At 46.2% G+C, this 16,451-nt stretch overlaps 1 protein-coding gene and 1 long non-coding RNA gene across 3 annotated transcripts; one reads left to right on the top strand and one right to left on the bottom strand.

Annotated features, from left to right (window-relative positions):
- Positions 1 to 741: 741 nt before the first annotated feature.
- On the bottom strand, positions 742 to 8,410 carry TOB1 (transducer of ERBB2, 1). Of its 2 annotated transcripts, none has more exons than XM_060271882.1 (2): positions 8,272 to 8,410; positions 742 to 2,632 (listed from the first exon to the last, which is right to left on the bottom strand). In XM_060271882.1, exon 2 carries the CDS (start codon positions 2,486 to 2,488, stop codon positions 1,490 to 1,492), a length of 999 nt encoding a protein of 332 aa, XP_060127865.1. In that variant the 5' UTR covers positions 2,489 to 2,632; positions 8,272 to 8,410; the 3' UTR covers positions 742 to 1,489. The 2 variants fall into 2 exon arrangements, with proteins under 2 accessions (XP_060127865.1, XP_034960238.1); XM_035104347.2 differs by lacking the exon at positions 8,272 to 8,410 and adding an exon at positions 5,561 to 5,802.
- LOC118079777 (uncharacterized) lies at positions 8,329 to 9,069 on the top strand. The gene is made up of 2 exons (XR_004691888.2): positions 8,329 to 8,459; positions 8,525 to 9,069. It is a non-coding gene; the product is annotated as an uncharacterized LOC118079777 (long non-coding RNA).
- The last annotated feature ends 7,382 nt before the right edge of the window (positions 9,070 to 16,451 follow it).

Genomic DNA, 16,451 nt, shown 5'->3' on the forward strand with positions numbered 1-16,451 from the left:
CAAATTAGTTGTCAGGCTTTGGAAAACCACAGCTGCTATCTTGCTCCATATTTATTTTACTTTTCAAACTGGCTCGAGAGAAATTCAGCATTCACCCACTGCAGAACTACCTTTATATGTTAAGCTGCCTGTGAAAATTTCACTAGCCTCTACAAACCACTTTTTCTTATTATTTGGGGTGGGGAAGGAGCGGGGGAATGTGTTTCTTCAAATACTCATTAAATGACACTTTACAATTTCTACCTTGTAATATTTATCAGAACAGAATGGATCAAACAATGATGAAATATATTTATAGAACTGGTTTTCCTTAAACAGCATGTTTTCAGGTAGCTTTCTGAGCTCTAAAGTTGTAACACAAGATAAAAAAAACTGATTATTGGATTCACATGAGTTTCATTATAACCCCTCCCCAATTCTCTATAGATTTAATAAACTATTATCAGAAATCCAGCATTAAATAATATTTAGCATTCACTGTTGAGGAATAAATGTTTTAACACTAACTGATTGCAGTATGGAAAGGGGATTCATATAGGAAGAGCTTTAGGATGAAAATTAGTTGAAGTATAAACTTAATACAACAGTATACTGCGTTATAATAGTAAGTAGCACAGTAAATTATCAACTTGCATCAACACAGAAGACTGCTTTATATTATAAGATCCATGTTAATAAAGGCTGCTACCCAGCATTAACATTGCAATGTTATTTGACTATTTAAAAAATCCACAACACCAGTTGAATTTTAAAGAATTTTAATACAAACTTAATATAAACTATTTCAGTCCCTCTCTTTAACATAAGACACTGACTCAAAATACTTTTATACCTTTTTCAAGTATTGCACAATGTAGGTACAAAATTAATATTTACGATTACATTTTTTCCATAATATATAGCAAAAAATCTTTAAACTTTTTAACAGAAAATACAATTTGTGTTTCTTTCTTGGAAAAAAGTATTCCATACAATTTGAATTCCACCGCTTAAGGAATATTTTGCACACTTTTTAGAATTGATGTTTTTTAAGATGAATTTTATAATTTCAGTAAAAAAAATACAACATGAAGCTGCTGCAGTTGTCACAGATCACTGTAGTAAAAAGATAAAAATGCAATACCATGTTGTAGAAACAATATATACTCTGATATTTTACAAACTTTGTACTAAATTAAATTATACAATTAGAAAAGACCAATAAACCCACTTATTAGTGCCAATTTTTTATATATATAAAAAATCAGCCATGTCCTTGCTATATCTTAAATACTGTAAGAGGCCATATCTCGAGTATATTTAATGTACAGTCAGTAAAAAATAACTTTGTGCTTGGTTGGCAAATGAAAAAATGATGCATGTTGTCCTTATCTAACCAAGCTTGAATGTATTCATACTACAAGCTTTTTTAAAAAAAACTCAAGAGGTGGAAAAGATACACCCTTGGGTACGTGCATTTCAACTTGTACAATATGATTTGTATTTTGTTTTAGTTAGCCATAACAGGCTGGAATTGCTGGTTAGAGTACTGCATGCTATTTAAGCTGAAATTCAAGCCATCCACAAAAGACTTCTCATTTAGACCTCCATAGGCTGCAAACATATCAAAGGCATTACTGTACTGGAGAGGGCTAAGGTTAAGGGGACTGTCGCCAGGGAATAGGTTGTTTGTACTACCTTGGCCCTGTACATTGGGGAAAATGAACTCCTTTGCATTAGGAGAAAGAGCAGACGTTTTCTGCTGCTGTTGTGGTGGTTGCTGCTGTTGTGGAACCTGCTGGCTACCTAGGCCAAGACCATAGAGAGAGTGCATGGAGGAGGAAAGAGCTTTCTGTTTCAGCAGATCGTTGACATTTAAGCCAAGGTTAGTGGGAGAAGTGCGGGCGACCTTGTTGGTGCGGCTGCTGTTCTTCATTTTGGTTGAGCCAAACTTGGTGGCAGCAAATGTGGCAGTGGTGAACGTTAAAGGCTGGGTGGAACGGGGCATGAAGGTTGGGCTCACAGTAGCAGAGTGACCAAAGGGAGGCGAAGGAGAACTTGAGACAGAAGATGATGGGTCACTAATTGGCATGAACACCTGGGCCTCTGGGTTAAAGCTATTCTTGATTTCCTTATCCAATTCACATCCATTTTCATTGGAATCATCCACATAAAGCACTTTCACTGGTCCCTTTTCACCAATTTGGTATGAAACCTCAAACGGGTCAATCCAGACACTAAGATCCTGAGGCAGGTTGCCACGAACATCATCAATGTCCAAACCACTCTCTTTGGATGCTTGTTCAATAACTGGGTCCACTTTCTCCCCTACATGTATACATCTAAACCCTGATCCTTTGTATGGCTTTTCTGGATACCAATGCCCTTCATACTTCTTCTTGAGTAGTCTTTCCAGCTCTTCACCAAAAATGTTCACACGTCGTCTGGGAAGCTTATTGTACAAATACGAAATAATGAAATTGAGTGCTACTTGTATTTCAAGCTGCATAGCTGCTACAGCACAGAATTACAAAGTCTCCGTTTCAAACCACAAAGAATGGGAGAAATGTTCAAAATACCACAGGAAAGCAAAAATTTGTTCAAAGTGCTGATTCTAGAAGATTATTATTCTTCACCTTGAGTAGTGTTGTTCCTTTAAGAAAAACAAAAGCAAAGATCCAAATAAGGAAAGTGCACAAGCAAGTCAACTAGGCCTCTTATTTTAGCATCACACTTTCCCTAAAATAGGTTATATTTCCCAACTACAAATATTTACAACACACTGGCACTGTATATGCAACTTAAAAGCTAAGCAGATTAAATACACAGAGAACAAATGCAAGATCACCATGGATGCATTTCAAGTTCTGAGTTTGCAGCTCGGGTACTTAAGTAATGTGGAGAGAAGAGCAAGAGTCTAGGACATAAACAAAAGAATGGTAGTTGTCCTGTAAATGTTTCTGCTACCACCTTTAGTTTTGGTGACTAACAGAAGCCAGCCATAACATTAAGATATTTGAAAATAATGCCAATAGACTAAAAAGTAATTCTTCATTTTGAGGCTATAAAACTCTTAGTTTTAAGTGTAACATGTAGTTTTCTATGCTGGTAGAATTTCAAAATTGCTTGAGCTCAAAGAAAAGAGAAGTAATTCTTATATTTTGATAGAAAATGTGTACTTGAAAAAAATCTACATAAAATTCCAGAATTATAATTTTATTGCAATATTCACACATGAAGTTCATTATGAGGAATCAAGCAAGAAGTCCATCCTTACCAGACAACCAATTTTTAATTACGAATACATTATACTATAAAGAGAATGTATTAAAATCTTCAGTGTACTGGGAAATTTGAAAAAGCTGTTAGCCAAATTCCTTACATAGCTGGTATTCTCATTTATAATGAAATCAATAGAGTTAATAAATTGTAATATAAAATACAATGCTAAATCAATAATAACATACTACTGAAAAATCATACTGCCCAGATTAAAAGCCTGTAAAGACAAAGTTTCTATCTTTAAAAAGTTACTACAAAATTTAATAAAGTTGTGTTTACTCATTAACAGTTTTTTGTTTTTAACGGCACTGCATTGCATCGCAACAGTAGTTTTGAAATCTAGTAAGTTCATAAGCTAGAAAGCAAAAATGCACTCAAATTGAGTAGATTCCAATTCCTTGCCCTAAATGATTAGCTTTTAGAGGTTAACCCAGCTTTTAAAGACATTTCCCTTTCCTTTTGCCCTCTTTACATGATAAGAGAACTACCAGCTGTATGATAAGGCGACCTTTAAACGATTGCTGGATCAGCACTGGGTGGGGATAAGGAAAGATCAAGGGCAAACAGAAGATATTTACAAATGCAACATATGAAAGTGCAGATGATCTGATTGGACTAGCTATATGGAACATACAAAATGATTTATTAATCCATCTGTTTAACCACCCCTGCACGTAGGGACTATATTACCCTTTCAAGAAGAACAGAAATTAAATTGGCATCCTTCCCCTGGCACAAAAATCTGATTAAACAAAACAACCTGGAACAGTTCAAACGTTTTCTAGCTTTAAAAAAAGAACCTTTTAAAATTAATTATATATGTTAATTACGTTAGTCAAGGAATTGGAGACAAGAGGGGAAAAGGAGGAACTTTTAAGCAGGGTATATGGGCGTTACATAACCAGGCAGTTGGGTCTCATTAGATTTCTGCTCACAGCTCTTGGAGCTCCAGCAGGAGAAAAAGTGCTTTCTATGAAAAGGAAGATGATTGGCCAAGTCCTCGCTCTCTTGGTCAAGCGGCCTTCCCCTCTCATCTCCTTGTGCTAGGAACAAGAATTTGAGCCAGAAAACCAGCAACTACTACCTTTAAAAGTGAGTTTTCAACCTGATCAAACATATGTAGGAACAGATATGGATAAGATTGCCTTATATTCGCTCCCCCCAACCTGGTATTGTCTGGATCTTTATGGTCTCTACTCATGTAAAGACAGGCTCCCTCCCCAAAGCCCCCCCCCAGTTATAGCTGGTGTGTTTCTCTCAGCACCATACTATAATCTACTTCTACCTTCTCTCCCTCAACCCTTGCCACCACAGCCTCACAACCACCACATCCATCTTAAGACTGCTGCCAATGCATTGAGTCCCCCCCCCACAAACAATCTGGGTGGGATTATGCCGACCCCTTTTCTCCCCACCCACCCCCACCCTCTTCAACTGCGCTCCCCTCCCTGAACAGGCTGTGCCAACCACACTTGCGCCTCCCCTCCCTCCAGCGCCAACCTTCAAGAGGGCCGTCCCAACACTTCTGCCTCCTCCCACCACCAGAGGAGGGGCTGTGCCAGACAACCTAAGCAGCCTCTCCCTCCCCTGCCACGGCCGGGATTGGGGGGTGGGGGAGAAAAGCTGTGCCAACCAACAACCCCCCCACACACACTTAGCACCCGAATCCTCCCCCCTCCCGAGACACACGGTTGCTGTACGAGGCTGCCTTGTGCCACCGACCCCCCCCCCCAGCCCCCTTTCCCAAGCGGCTGCCTCGGAGGGGCTGCGCCTGCCAGCGCCTCTCGCTCGCTCGCTTCCCCGCCTCCCTCTGCAGGGCTGTGTCAACACCCTCAGCCAGCGCTGCCCTGTCAGCCCTTCTGCCAACACCCTCTCTGCCTCCGCACCAGCAACGCCAGCCAGCCAGGTCTGGTCCGACGCCCCCTTCGCCGACCTCCATGGGGCGGCCCCACAAAGGCTCCCCCAGCCTCCCCCCCCCACTCCTCTCCTCCCAGTCGAGCTGCGCCAACTCTTCAGCCTGTCCTCCTCCAGCGGCGCTGGCACAAAAGCCCCCCACCGCCACCCCTCACGCACACCGCCGGCCCTGCTCTATGGGGCTGGGCGACGAGGCGAAGGTGCGGTAAGCCGCCCTCCGCCACCCCCGGAGTCTTCCGGGCCCCTGTCCTCCCTCCAAGCCCCGCCGGCCTATGGCAAGTCGCCGACCTCCACCTCCTCCCTCACAGCCGGGTCTTGACAGAAGCAGCAGCTCCCCACACCGCTCGCCCCACACGGAAGGAAGGAGGGAAGGAGAGATACTCACCCGGGGTGAGTGGGTGAAGAAGGTGATGTGAATAGTGCAAACAAATCCCGGTGGCAGTCCCGGGGGTTGGGGTTGAAGGAAAGGAGGGAGGAGCTCAGTACCGAAGCCCCATAACCCCAGGAAGAGCGCTAGGAACGGGTGGGGGGAGGAAAAGGGAGGATGGCGCTTCTCACACCCCGGGACGAGAAAGACAGCGCGCTCCGCCTCAGCAGCTGCTAGACGCCTTCTTGTAGCTCCCGAGCTCTCGCCGCTCCTCTATATATGCCTTCCCTTGCCCCGCCCCTTCATCCCGTGTGGCTACGCCCACCCGCTCTCCGCCCACAGCTCTCTCTGGCCCCACCCACCAACCTACCAATCGGCCGTCCCCTGTCACGGGTCCTGCTCCTGATTGGGGCACTGGGCTTGCCAATAAGGCACAGTCCCACCCGTCTCTGTTCCCCCAGCTACTCCTAACCCCTCGGTCCCATCACATTCCCACTTCCCCCTCCCCTTGTCTTCGCTTTCCCCCCAGCATAGGGTTCCTAGCGTTGCCCTTTTCCCTTATCCAGGTGGACTCACAAACAGATCACCCTCAACCCCAGCATAAGAGTGCCCTCCCCATGTCCCTCTGCTGTAGGTTTCACTTTGCGACACACATTTTCCCCTCCCCGCCCAGTTGTTCTATTCTGTTTTAATATTTCGGCAGTGACGTAGCGCTACATTGCATTCGATGTCTGAGTTATGCCTCGCCTTTCCTTTCTCCCTTCTGCCGTCGTCCTCAGGCTTCCCTCTTTCTCCTCTGGCAGTTGTTCCCTCCTCTTTCCACATTTCTTCGGCTGTTTGCTTTTCCTTTAACTCTCCTGCCAACAGCGTCATCCTCTGCTGCTGCTGCTGCCACCTCCTCCTCCTTCCCCATCTTTGCACATGCTCCTCCCCTGCCTATACGTCCGCTCCCGTGTCCCCGTCCCACCCTTCTTATGCACACATCTTTAGTGTACTGTATTGATATATTCTGCTCATCGCCATCTTGCTTTCTGTACGTCCCCCTCCCCTCCCCCCCACACTCTTGCCTCTCAGGAGCCAATGAGAAACGGGCTCTCTCTACGGCTACGCTCACGCCTTCCCTCATCCCCACCCCCTGCTGCTGCGAGGCTTGCGGTTACGTCAAACGTCTACGTCACTCTCCTTTGAGCACACCCCTTCCCTCCCTCCCAGGAAGAACGAAACTACGTTTCCCAGGATGCTCCTTGATTTTGACGTCATCGAGGGGAAAAAATGTGCCCGAACCTGTTAAAGGGAGAATTGCGAAGCATCAATGGCCAAGGGCTCCTCAGCCTCCTCCTGTGTAAGGTGACCCGACACTAACTACACGGGCAGGGAGCACTCGCGCTTCTTCCCTTTTGGGAGGAGTCGTCGTTTTCATACCAATAGAATTAATTCAGTGACATACCTTTGATAGAAAGCAATGTATTAGACTTACCTGGTTTAACCAGAGATGGCATTTCTCCGCCTGTAATTATTCCCGAAGAATATATCTCAGACAAACGCAATGCTTCTACATCCAGGCAAACTCAATGCTTCTACATCCAGTCAGGGGGTCCCGGTGCCCCCTCCCCGGAATGAAGGCAAATGGAAATGGAGATTGCTGCTGACACCTTTTGTCTTTGGCAAAGCAGGTTTTGCAGGGTTTTGCGTTGCTTTAAAATTCTGCAGAACCTGCTTCTTCAAAGGTAAGAAACGCAACTGTACTCTGAATGCCTGCGTTCTTTCCTCTGTCTCTAGCCTTGACCACTGATACAGACCATTAAATAGTCCCCTGTAACTGAGAAGATCCTATAAACCTAAGGCACAACCTGGCTTATAAAAAAACGAGGGTGTGATTTGAATCGATAGTTGCTATAGTTACTATCTATATTGGGTTAAAAAACAACACCCCAACACAGCTCCTAACACATCGTCATACTCAGAAACCTGTCAAACAAACAGATCCCAAGGCAGGGCTATGTGGCGGGCAGGTTGTTTGAATTTCACGGGCGAGTTCCCAAAAGGGAGGCAGCAATTTTATCCTCACCCAAATAGTGCTCCTAAATGCACCCCTTTAATTTGTCTTCCATCCTAAAACTGGATGGACTGATCCCCGCGGGTGGTGCAGTGTACCTCAATGGGCGCAGCGATGCACTGCCTCACATAACACACACCATAACATAATAACACACCCATGTCAGTCATAGCGACAGACATTTTTACAAGCGAGACACTAACGAACACTCATAGAAAAACACAAAGGTTTTGCTGTTGTTTTGGAAAAATTGCGTTGGATATATTCAAGTTCTGGCTTTTGAATCTTGCGAAGGAGTTTTACAAGACGGGAATTAAGTACCCAGCGTGGCAAATAATTACTGTTGCTTATTTGTATACCGCTTGATTGTAACACTTCTAAAATGTCAGATGATGATGATGATGAAGGTAATTAAGCACCCAGCATGCCTAGTAATTGTTGTTGATGATGGTGATCTGGGATGGCAAAAAAGGTGGAAAATTCGGGGATATTTGTGATGGTGGGCGTTACCTTCATCTCTAGCTCTTTTTGACGTATAAACAGTGAAAGCGGGAGGGGGGCATTGGGTGGGCAAGCTTCCTACCACAGAGCGGCGGCTGAGTAATCTTAGATCCACCAATTCTTATCCCCGCCCCCTTTCCTCTTATCATTGGTTCCCAAGCTGTTCACTCACCGGTGACCAGGCTGCGTGCCAATCTCGCATGCTCCACCCCGCTGCTGAAACACATGCGTCTGCGCAGCTCTTGGGAGTCCTTGGATTTTTAAAAATTATTGTTAGGTACCAAACAGCAATGCAAAGGAAGCGGGAGAAGAGAAGTTAAAGCAGAGAGATTAAAGGAAGCGGAGGGGGAGGCGTTACAGGTAAAGCAAAAGCGGGGGTGGGTGAGGAGGGAAACGTCGCTTTACAATTTTGCCCTTTTCTATAGACGGAGGCAAAGCGCAATCTTTCCAGTCTTACTGCGTTGGTTGGAGCTTGGAGAAGGAAGAGAAAGTCATTGGGCGCGGGAATCTGCCACTCAAAGGGAGGAACAGCGAAGGAACTTGCGAGGTCCGATTTCCGTTGTAGCGACGGCGAGGCTTTGCTGAACCAGGCAGGATCTCTGCGGTTTGCCAGGCAGCCCTTCCCTGTGGAGCTTTGCCATCTTCGCAGGAAGGGAAGGAACTGCGTTGGTTTATTTCTCCACGAAGATGACTGAAATCAGCCTGAAGTGCTGCCTGGGGGACTTTAGGGGCTGTGCAGCGTCCAGGCAAAGCACATAAAACCGGGCGAGGCCGGGGGGGGGGGAATTATGAATCGTGCGAGTGTTGCCAACAAGACCGGAAGAAAAGCAACCGGATTTCTGCGTTTGTGTCCGATTCCATATTTGAAAACTTATTTGCATTTATGCGCAGAGATTCCTCTCTTTTGTTTTTCACGGTAATACGTAACTTACTGGGGGTTTTTAAATAATAAAACGTACGCAAAAACGTTGCAGTTGTATGCGCAAAAATACTTCCTTTTGTTTTCTCTCCGTTCTTCTCATCTTCCCGCCCCCCTTCTTTTAATTCCCTTTGAGCTAAAAATATTGCCCACAGGTAGCAACGATGACCGATTGGCTACATTCCCTCCTCTGTCACTGCTTGATTGGTCACTCAGTATCCAGGAGGAATACGTCAAAGTCGGGGGTTTTTTTGGAGGGGGGTGGCGGCGAATAAGTTAATGGAGGTTACTGTGAAAGAAAATAACAGTGACTGGAGCACAGCAAGCCATTGCCTCACTTACCTGCTTCAGCAACTCAAAGGACTCACTTAGCTGTGGGCACGTGGTGGAAGGAGGCAGGGAGATCAAACAGGCCCACCCCACACACCCCACCCCCGATAGCTGGCCCCTGAATAATTCAAGAAAAAAATATTTAAAGCACAACTCTCCTAAAATGAGTGCTCCTGTGAAAACTCGTGGTCACCCATATGTTTTTAAGAAAATTAAGGGGGGGATTGTAAAACTGCTTCAGTTGGAAGGGGTACATCAGCAAGCAAACAAGTCTGAGCATAAATCTGAGGCCAGCGTTCTTAAATGGTTAAAATATTAGACAAGGCCACCTAATCCAGCCAGGGAGCTCACTGGATTTGGCCAGCCACTCTTGGGGAGTTCATATGATGCTACTGGTAGTGGTGGCGGTGTGGGAAGTCATGCATTCAAGGAAAGTGTAAAAGGGTTGTGGGGCACCTGCCAGGTTATATGTGTGCATACAAAATGTTTGCATGGAGGATCTCTGTGCATGCATGCCAAATGTGTGGGTGGCAGGGAAGGGGCCTGGCTGCTGGGTGTGGTGGTGATGAGACTAGCCTGCGTTGCCCCACAACCCCACATCACACAATCCTTGAATACAGGGGGTTGGGGTTGTTGGAACCTCTTTTTATATCTCAGCCTAAGTTCACAAGATCGTTGTGGTGATAAAATGGGGACATGAAGGAGATGTACAATATGTTATATGGTTATCCAAAGGACCTCACAGCTAGGGTTGCCAGACTCAATAGAGGACAGGACTTCTGTGCCTTTAATTGCCCTGCTCTCTTTTGAGTCTGGAAACCTTAAAGAGAAACCAGCAGACCCTTTGCTTGGAAATTAAACAAAGGGCCTACTGGTTTCTCTTTAAGGTTTCCAGACTCAAAAGAGAACAGGGCAATTAAAGGCACAGAAGTCCTGTCCTCTATTGAGTCTGGCAACCCTACTCACAGCTATACAACAACTTTAAAAAGTTTTCTTTTGTAAATTAATTAAGCCAATGCTCGTGTAACGTAGGAAGCCTTATACTGAGTCAGACCACTGGTCTACCTGGCTCAGTAATTACCTTTGAAGTCCTAAACAGCTTTGGCCCAAGCTACTTGAAAGACAGACTGCTCCAAAGTGAATGTGTCACTCATAAAGGCCTGCTGGATCAGGCCAAAAGCTCATACAGTCCAGCATTCTGTTCTCACAATGGCTACCAGATGCCTGTGGGAAGCCCACAAGTATGACCTTAGTGCAACCTTGCTCTCCCTGCTTGTGATTTTCCAGCAACTGGTATTCAGAGGCTTACTGTCTCTGAGGCAGAACATAGCCCTGTTGCGTCCATTTGCTTTCTGAGTTACCGTTGGTAATGCATGAAAGGGCTTTATAGTAGCACCCTATACTTTGAATTCCCTGCCTTAAGAAATTAGCTTATTTTTATCTTGTGTCCTGCCAGCCTTTGAAGCCTTTGACTCTGCGCTTGCTTGCTTGCTTGCTTTTAGCTCTAGCCCCTGTGTTATCTGATGATGCTTTTAGTCTTGTTTGTTGTTGGTAAGTTGTTCTAATGTTGAATTCTTGTTTTTATTTTTGTGCTTGTTTTTATATTTCGTTATTTGCTTTGAGTGGCTCCTCTTGGAGGAGAAAATGGGAAATACATTTTTGAAATAAACATTGTTTGCACACAGACGGATAGTGACTGTCTAAGGTTTCAGCTCTTTCCTAGCCCTACCTAGAGATGCTGGGCACTGAATATGGGACCTTTTGCATGCAAGGCATGTGCTGTGTCCCTGAGCAGCATCAGGACTTCCTAAATACAAAACTTCAAGCTGAATTGCAGATAGCAGAAACTCCTGAATTAGTAGGGCTGGCAGGTAATCAAGCATCCAGGTGCCTGCTATAGACTCCCAGCTCCCATGTGGCCCAGCCAGCACAGCCAATGAGATGATAGGAGTTGAAGTCCAACAACATCTGCAGGGCCACAGGTTCCCTATCCTTGTTTTATACCGTATGTTAAAGTGAAAAAGGTCCCTCTTCCCAACATCTTAGGAACTAAAGTTTGACAGAAAAGAAAGAAGAAAATAAGCAGGGTTGTCATCAATTATCTTAGTTGCTTAATCAAAGAAATTGTGCAGGGCAATTCTACTCAGATATGTCCCACTGTCTTCAGTGGCACTTATTCTATATTAAGCAGAGTTAAGATTTGAGCCTTAATCAATTACATTTGTTTAAATTTGCATATGAATGTAACAATTCTGGAAATTTCCCCATTTTTATACCATCCTACCTCCAAGGAACTGGAGGCTGCATATAAGGTTCTTTCCTCTTCCACCATTTTGTTACATCAACACTTTGATGCAGGTTAAGCCAACCAAAAGAGAATGACTGATGCAGGGTCAGCCAATGAGCTAACAATGTAGCCCTTTTAAAATGCTAATTCCAACTATTTCCTGTCTAGTGGGCAATATGTATGATATAACTAAACTTACCAGAGGCAGCCTATGATCTGTCACTTGGATTTTCATACCTCTGAACTCCCATATTATGGAAATATGTAGCCACCTTGTATCATAGCTGCCAAGTTTTCCCTTTTCTCAGGAGGAAGCCTATTTAGCATAAGGGAATTTCCCTTAAAAAAGGGGAGAACTTGGCACCTATGCCTTGTATCAAACCAGAGGATTGTTGTACTACCCGTGTTTCCCCTTTTTTAAGACACCGTCTTATAACTTTTTTTCCTCCAAAAAACACAAGGTGTCTTATTTTCAGGGGGTGTCTTAATTTTTTATTAGGTTTTTATTATGGACCCACCCTGGGGAGCAACTTCTTTTAAAAAGAGACAAGAAAAAAAGTGCAAAAGCAGCGGCGAGGGAGGCACTTTCTGCGTGCTCAGAGACCACCCCCATCCCGAGCTATAAACCCACCCCGGCTTTCCAAGACACCTTTTCCCCGGCACTGGACTAGCGGGGGTGTGGGTGGGAAGGGGGTGTCTCTCTGTGCATGCTCAGAGACAGCTTCGTCCCGGGCGCCGCTATGGGAGGGGAGGGCACTCACACAACCATGACCCAGATCCCGGCCACGACGAGGCACCGTGCGCCGGCAGCAGATAGAGCCGGAGCCCCTGGCGCAGGCCGGCGCAGGCCAGCATTGAGCCCACTACTGGCCCCGCCGAGCGCAGCCATGGGCCCATCGCCCAGCCCGCCTGCCTGCTTCCCGCTTCCCTGCCCACAAAATTCCGGCGGCGGGCCATGCAGCCCATGACGCTCCGGCAGCGCGGAAGGGGCCAGCAGGGCTCCCGCTGTCGCCCATCACCCTGGCAGGGCCAGCGGGGCTCCCGCCGCTGCTCTCCCTCGGGCCATGCGGACCACAACGTTCCGGCAGCAGCCGCCAGTTCTGAGCTGCGGGGAGAGCAGGCAGGGCGTGCGTGCGCAACCTGCAGGAATCAATGCACTCCTATCTGCAGCACGTGCAAATGGCCCGGGAGGGCCGCCTCCGCCGCCAGGTCAGGTCCCCCCGTAGCTGCAGGCTTCCCGCGGGGGCCGCCTGTGAAGCGCCGCACCAAGGCTCCCTGGGAGAAGGCGCACGGGGGCTGAAACCAGAGGCAGGGGTGAGCGGATTCTGGCCTCGGTGATGTCAGGCACGCGGCAGTCCCCTGAGCCACAGCACAGCTCGGGGGACTGGCGGCAGCGGCGGGGCTTCCTCAGGAAAGGCAGGCAGGCGACAACAGCCCTGGAGCCAAAGCTCAGCGGGCACTGCTTGCTGCTTGCCGCCTGGCAGCCTGCCTTCCCCACCAGCCCCCCGAGCCGAAGCGGAGCTCGGGGACTGGCAGCGGCAGCGGGGCTTCCTCGGATCGTCAGCTGGCGGCGGGGAGGGCCCGATGCGGCCCTCTGGCCGGGCCGGCAGGTTGGGAGGCGGGGGGTGCGGATCTCGCTCGGCTTCGTCGCTCTCCCGGACAGCAGCAGCAGCGGGAGGAGTGCGCGCTCGGCCCTGGAGCCATGGCACAGCTCCTGCAAAAGTGCCGGGCGGAGTGGCAAGCCCTGGAGGAGAAATTCCAGAAGCTCCAGGAAACTCACGTTTCTGGGCTGTGGGGTGGCAGGCCTCCTCGGCAGGGTTGGCAGGCATGTCTTATTTTCGGGGTATGTCTTATATGTCGCAAATGCTTAAAATTGCTGCCCTGGCTTACTTTTTGACTACGAATTAAAAAAGGGGAAACACGGTATATAGGACCTCTCAAGGTCTCAGCCAGGTCTCTTTCTTCACTGGGGCTTGAACCTGTAACCTTCTGCATGGAAAACTTTTTGTTTTTGTCTTAAACACTGAGCCACAGCTCTTTTCTTCAAGTTTACTAGCTACTCTTTCCTACCTGGTTTCCCAGATATCTTTTGCTCTTTCAAAACACCTCACAGTCAGGCGTAATAGTGTACTGTGAATACCTTGACAATTACTCCCATTGTATAAAGTGGGCTGAGCAATACATTTTGATCTCTTTATGGAAGAAAGGCCATTGCTGTATTACAGAAAAGAAAGAGTACTTTTTCAAAATAACAATAATGTAAAACTGAACACCCAAAAGAAGTACATAAAATTGTTAACTTCAAGTCAACTACTTTAATTTCACACATGCTATGATAACCACATTTTATCTGGTTATATTTCATCATTGTTATTCACCCATGTGATTAATCATGATAGCCATTCTTTTCAGTAATAATATATCAGCTGTGGTCCTTGGACAGTCTTTCTGGTGAACACAGGTGTCAATCATATGGAGGGAAAATGGCAGTACATAACGTAGTCATCCAAGTTTAATTAATACCAGTACTTTTTCAAGCTTTCAGCACACATCTATGGACTACATGAACTGTGTGCTTATGTTACCATTCATGATAATAATTACTAATGCCACTAATGGCAAACTGTGGCATATGGGAAAGACTTTTCATTTGTCAAGTTCTTAATATACTATGTAATCTCAGGAGTCCACACAAACCAAGTATTTTATAATAAAATATTAGTGAAGTTGTTGGCAACAGAATGAAGGGACAATTTATCTAAAAGTAGCTGTGCCACTTCTTCATCCATCAATAAAGACCTTTATAATCATCTTCTCCAGTAAAGCGATTACTAATTTTGGAAAATATATGGGTTTTATCATTTGTTGGTGCTGTTAGGCCTACCTACAAGGGCAAAGTGCACCAGGAGTATTTGTGTGGTGGTTGTTTTTGGAAGTGCCACAAAGCAGCATAGCATTAAGTATTCTGCAGTTACAGTAGCTCATTCAGTTGGTGGAAAAACAGTAACAAATAAGCACTGCTAGCTGTCACTGGTGCTGTTTCTTTTCCACCAGTGCTACGTGAATGCCTCTGATGGTGTGAGTTGAATTGCCAGTATGCTGTCAATTGCAACCACCTGATTTAAGAAACCAGCCCTATTCTAGCCTAAAAGGATACCAACTGTCAAAGCAGGAGAGGGCCTTCTCAGTGGCGGCTCCCAGATTTTGGAACTCCTTCCCTAGAGAAGTTAGACTGGCTCCCTCCTTGTCCTTCTGCCAGCAGGTGACCTTATTTCAACAGGCTTTGGGGAATCGACCACTTTTAATGAAAGGGCTGGTGGTGCCATGCTGTTTTAATTGTAACTATCTATGTGTTTTTAATAGATCTTTTATAGTTACAGTATATATAGTTTTAACTCTATTCAATTGTTTTTAAATGACACCCCCCCAAAATGTTTTTGGCTGTTTCTATTTATCTATAACAGGGATGTGGGCGGCGCTGTGAGTGAAACCACTGAGCCTAGGGCTTGCCGATCAGAAGGTTGGCGGTTCAAATCCCCGCAACGGGGTGAGCTCCTGTTGCTCGGTCCCAGCTCCTGCCAACCTAGCAGTTCAAAAGCACGTCAAAGTGCAAGTAGATAAATAGGTACCGCTACAGTGGGAAGGTAAACGGCGTTTCTGTGTGCTGCTCTTGTCAGGGCCGGCTCTAGGTATAGTTCCGGTGGCGCGGGGCGCCAGGGTGCCGGGCTGGCAGGCGGGGCACTGTGCGACGAAGCCGCGCAAAAGCCATGCTGCGTGCTGCGAGGGGGGGCGCCGGAGCGATCTCCGCCTCTCAGCACCAGGGCGCCCGACCTGCTCGAGACTGCCCTGGCTCTGGTTCACCAGAAACGGCTTTGTCATGCTGCCCACATGACCTGGAAGCTGTACGCCGGCTCCCTCGGCCAATAACGCGAGATGAGCACCGCAACCCCAGAGTCGGTCACGACTGGACCTAATGGTCAGGGGTCACTTTACCTTTACCTATTTATCTATAAGCCACTTTGAGTCCCTGTCATGGAAAAAGGCAGGGTATAAATCAATAAAACAACAATAATAACTGATAAGAGGTTTGTAAAAAAAAATGTGTGCAGTGTGTAGAAAGTGAAAAGAGATAATTTTTCTTCCTCCCTCATAACAGAAGAATTTGGGGTCACTTGGTGAACCTGACTGGAAATAGATTCATGATGGGCAAATGGAAACTCATATTTGCACAACACATAATTAGCTGACAAAATCATCTGCCGCTAGATATTGTGATGGTCACTGGCTTAAATAGCTTCAAACAGAGACTAGTGAAATGAATGGAGAACAGGCCGGTTAACACCTAGTAGCCGAAAACTAAATGGAACCTGCAGGTTCAAGGGCAAACTTATGCCTCCAAATACCAATTATTACAGGAGAAGAGGGAAAATAGGAAGAGAAGGGCTGTTACTTGCATGTCTTGCTTGTTGGTTTACTGGACTCATCTGGTTGTCCAATGTAGTCAATAGGATTCTGGATTAGCTAATCTTTGGTGTGATCCAGCAGAGCTCTTCCTGTGTTCATTCTGGAAAGGTTGAGAGATCGGTCATGGTGATGCTCACCACAGGCTTCAGGTGTTGAATTATTTCTTCCCTGGATATTAGCAAAACTTGAACCAACCTCATGCTTCATTCATATACATGGCTGTCAGCTCATGGTCCCAACGGAGCCACCCTGCATTTAATAATTGCATGGTAGGGGAAGATCAGCACACGTTACCATAGACCCAGTAACCCTTGCATAGTGTCAACATCCCAAATGATTTATTGTTCCACTA

The sequence above is a fragment of the Zootoca vivipara genome, chromosome 2 (genome assembly GCF_963506605.1).
Source record: "Zootoca vivipara chromosome 2, rZooViv1.1, whole genome shotgun sequence".
NCBI lineage: Eukaryota > Metazoa > Chordata > Lepidosauria > Squamata > Lacertidae > Zootoca > Zootoca vivipara.

Excerpts from the sequence above, each read along its gene's own strand:
- TOB1 (XM_060271882.1), bottom strand. The coding sequence starts at position 2,488 with ATGCAGCTTGAAATACAAGTAGCACTCAATTTCATTATTTCGTATTTG.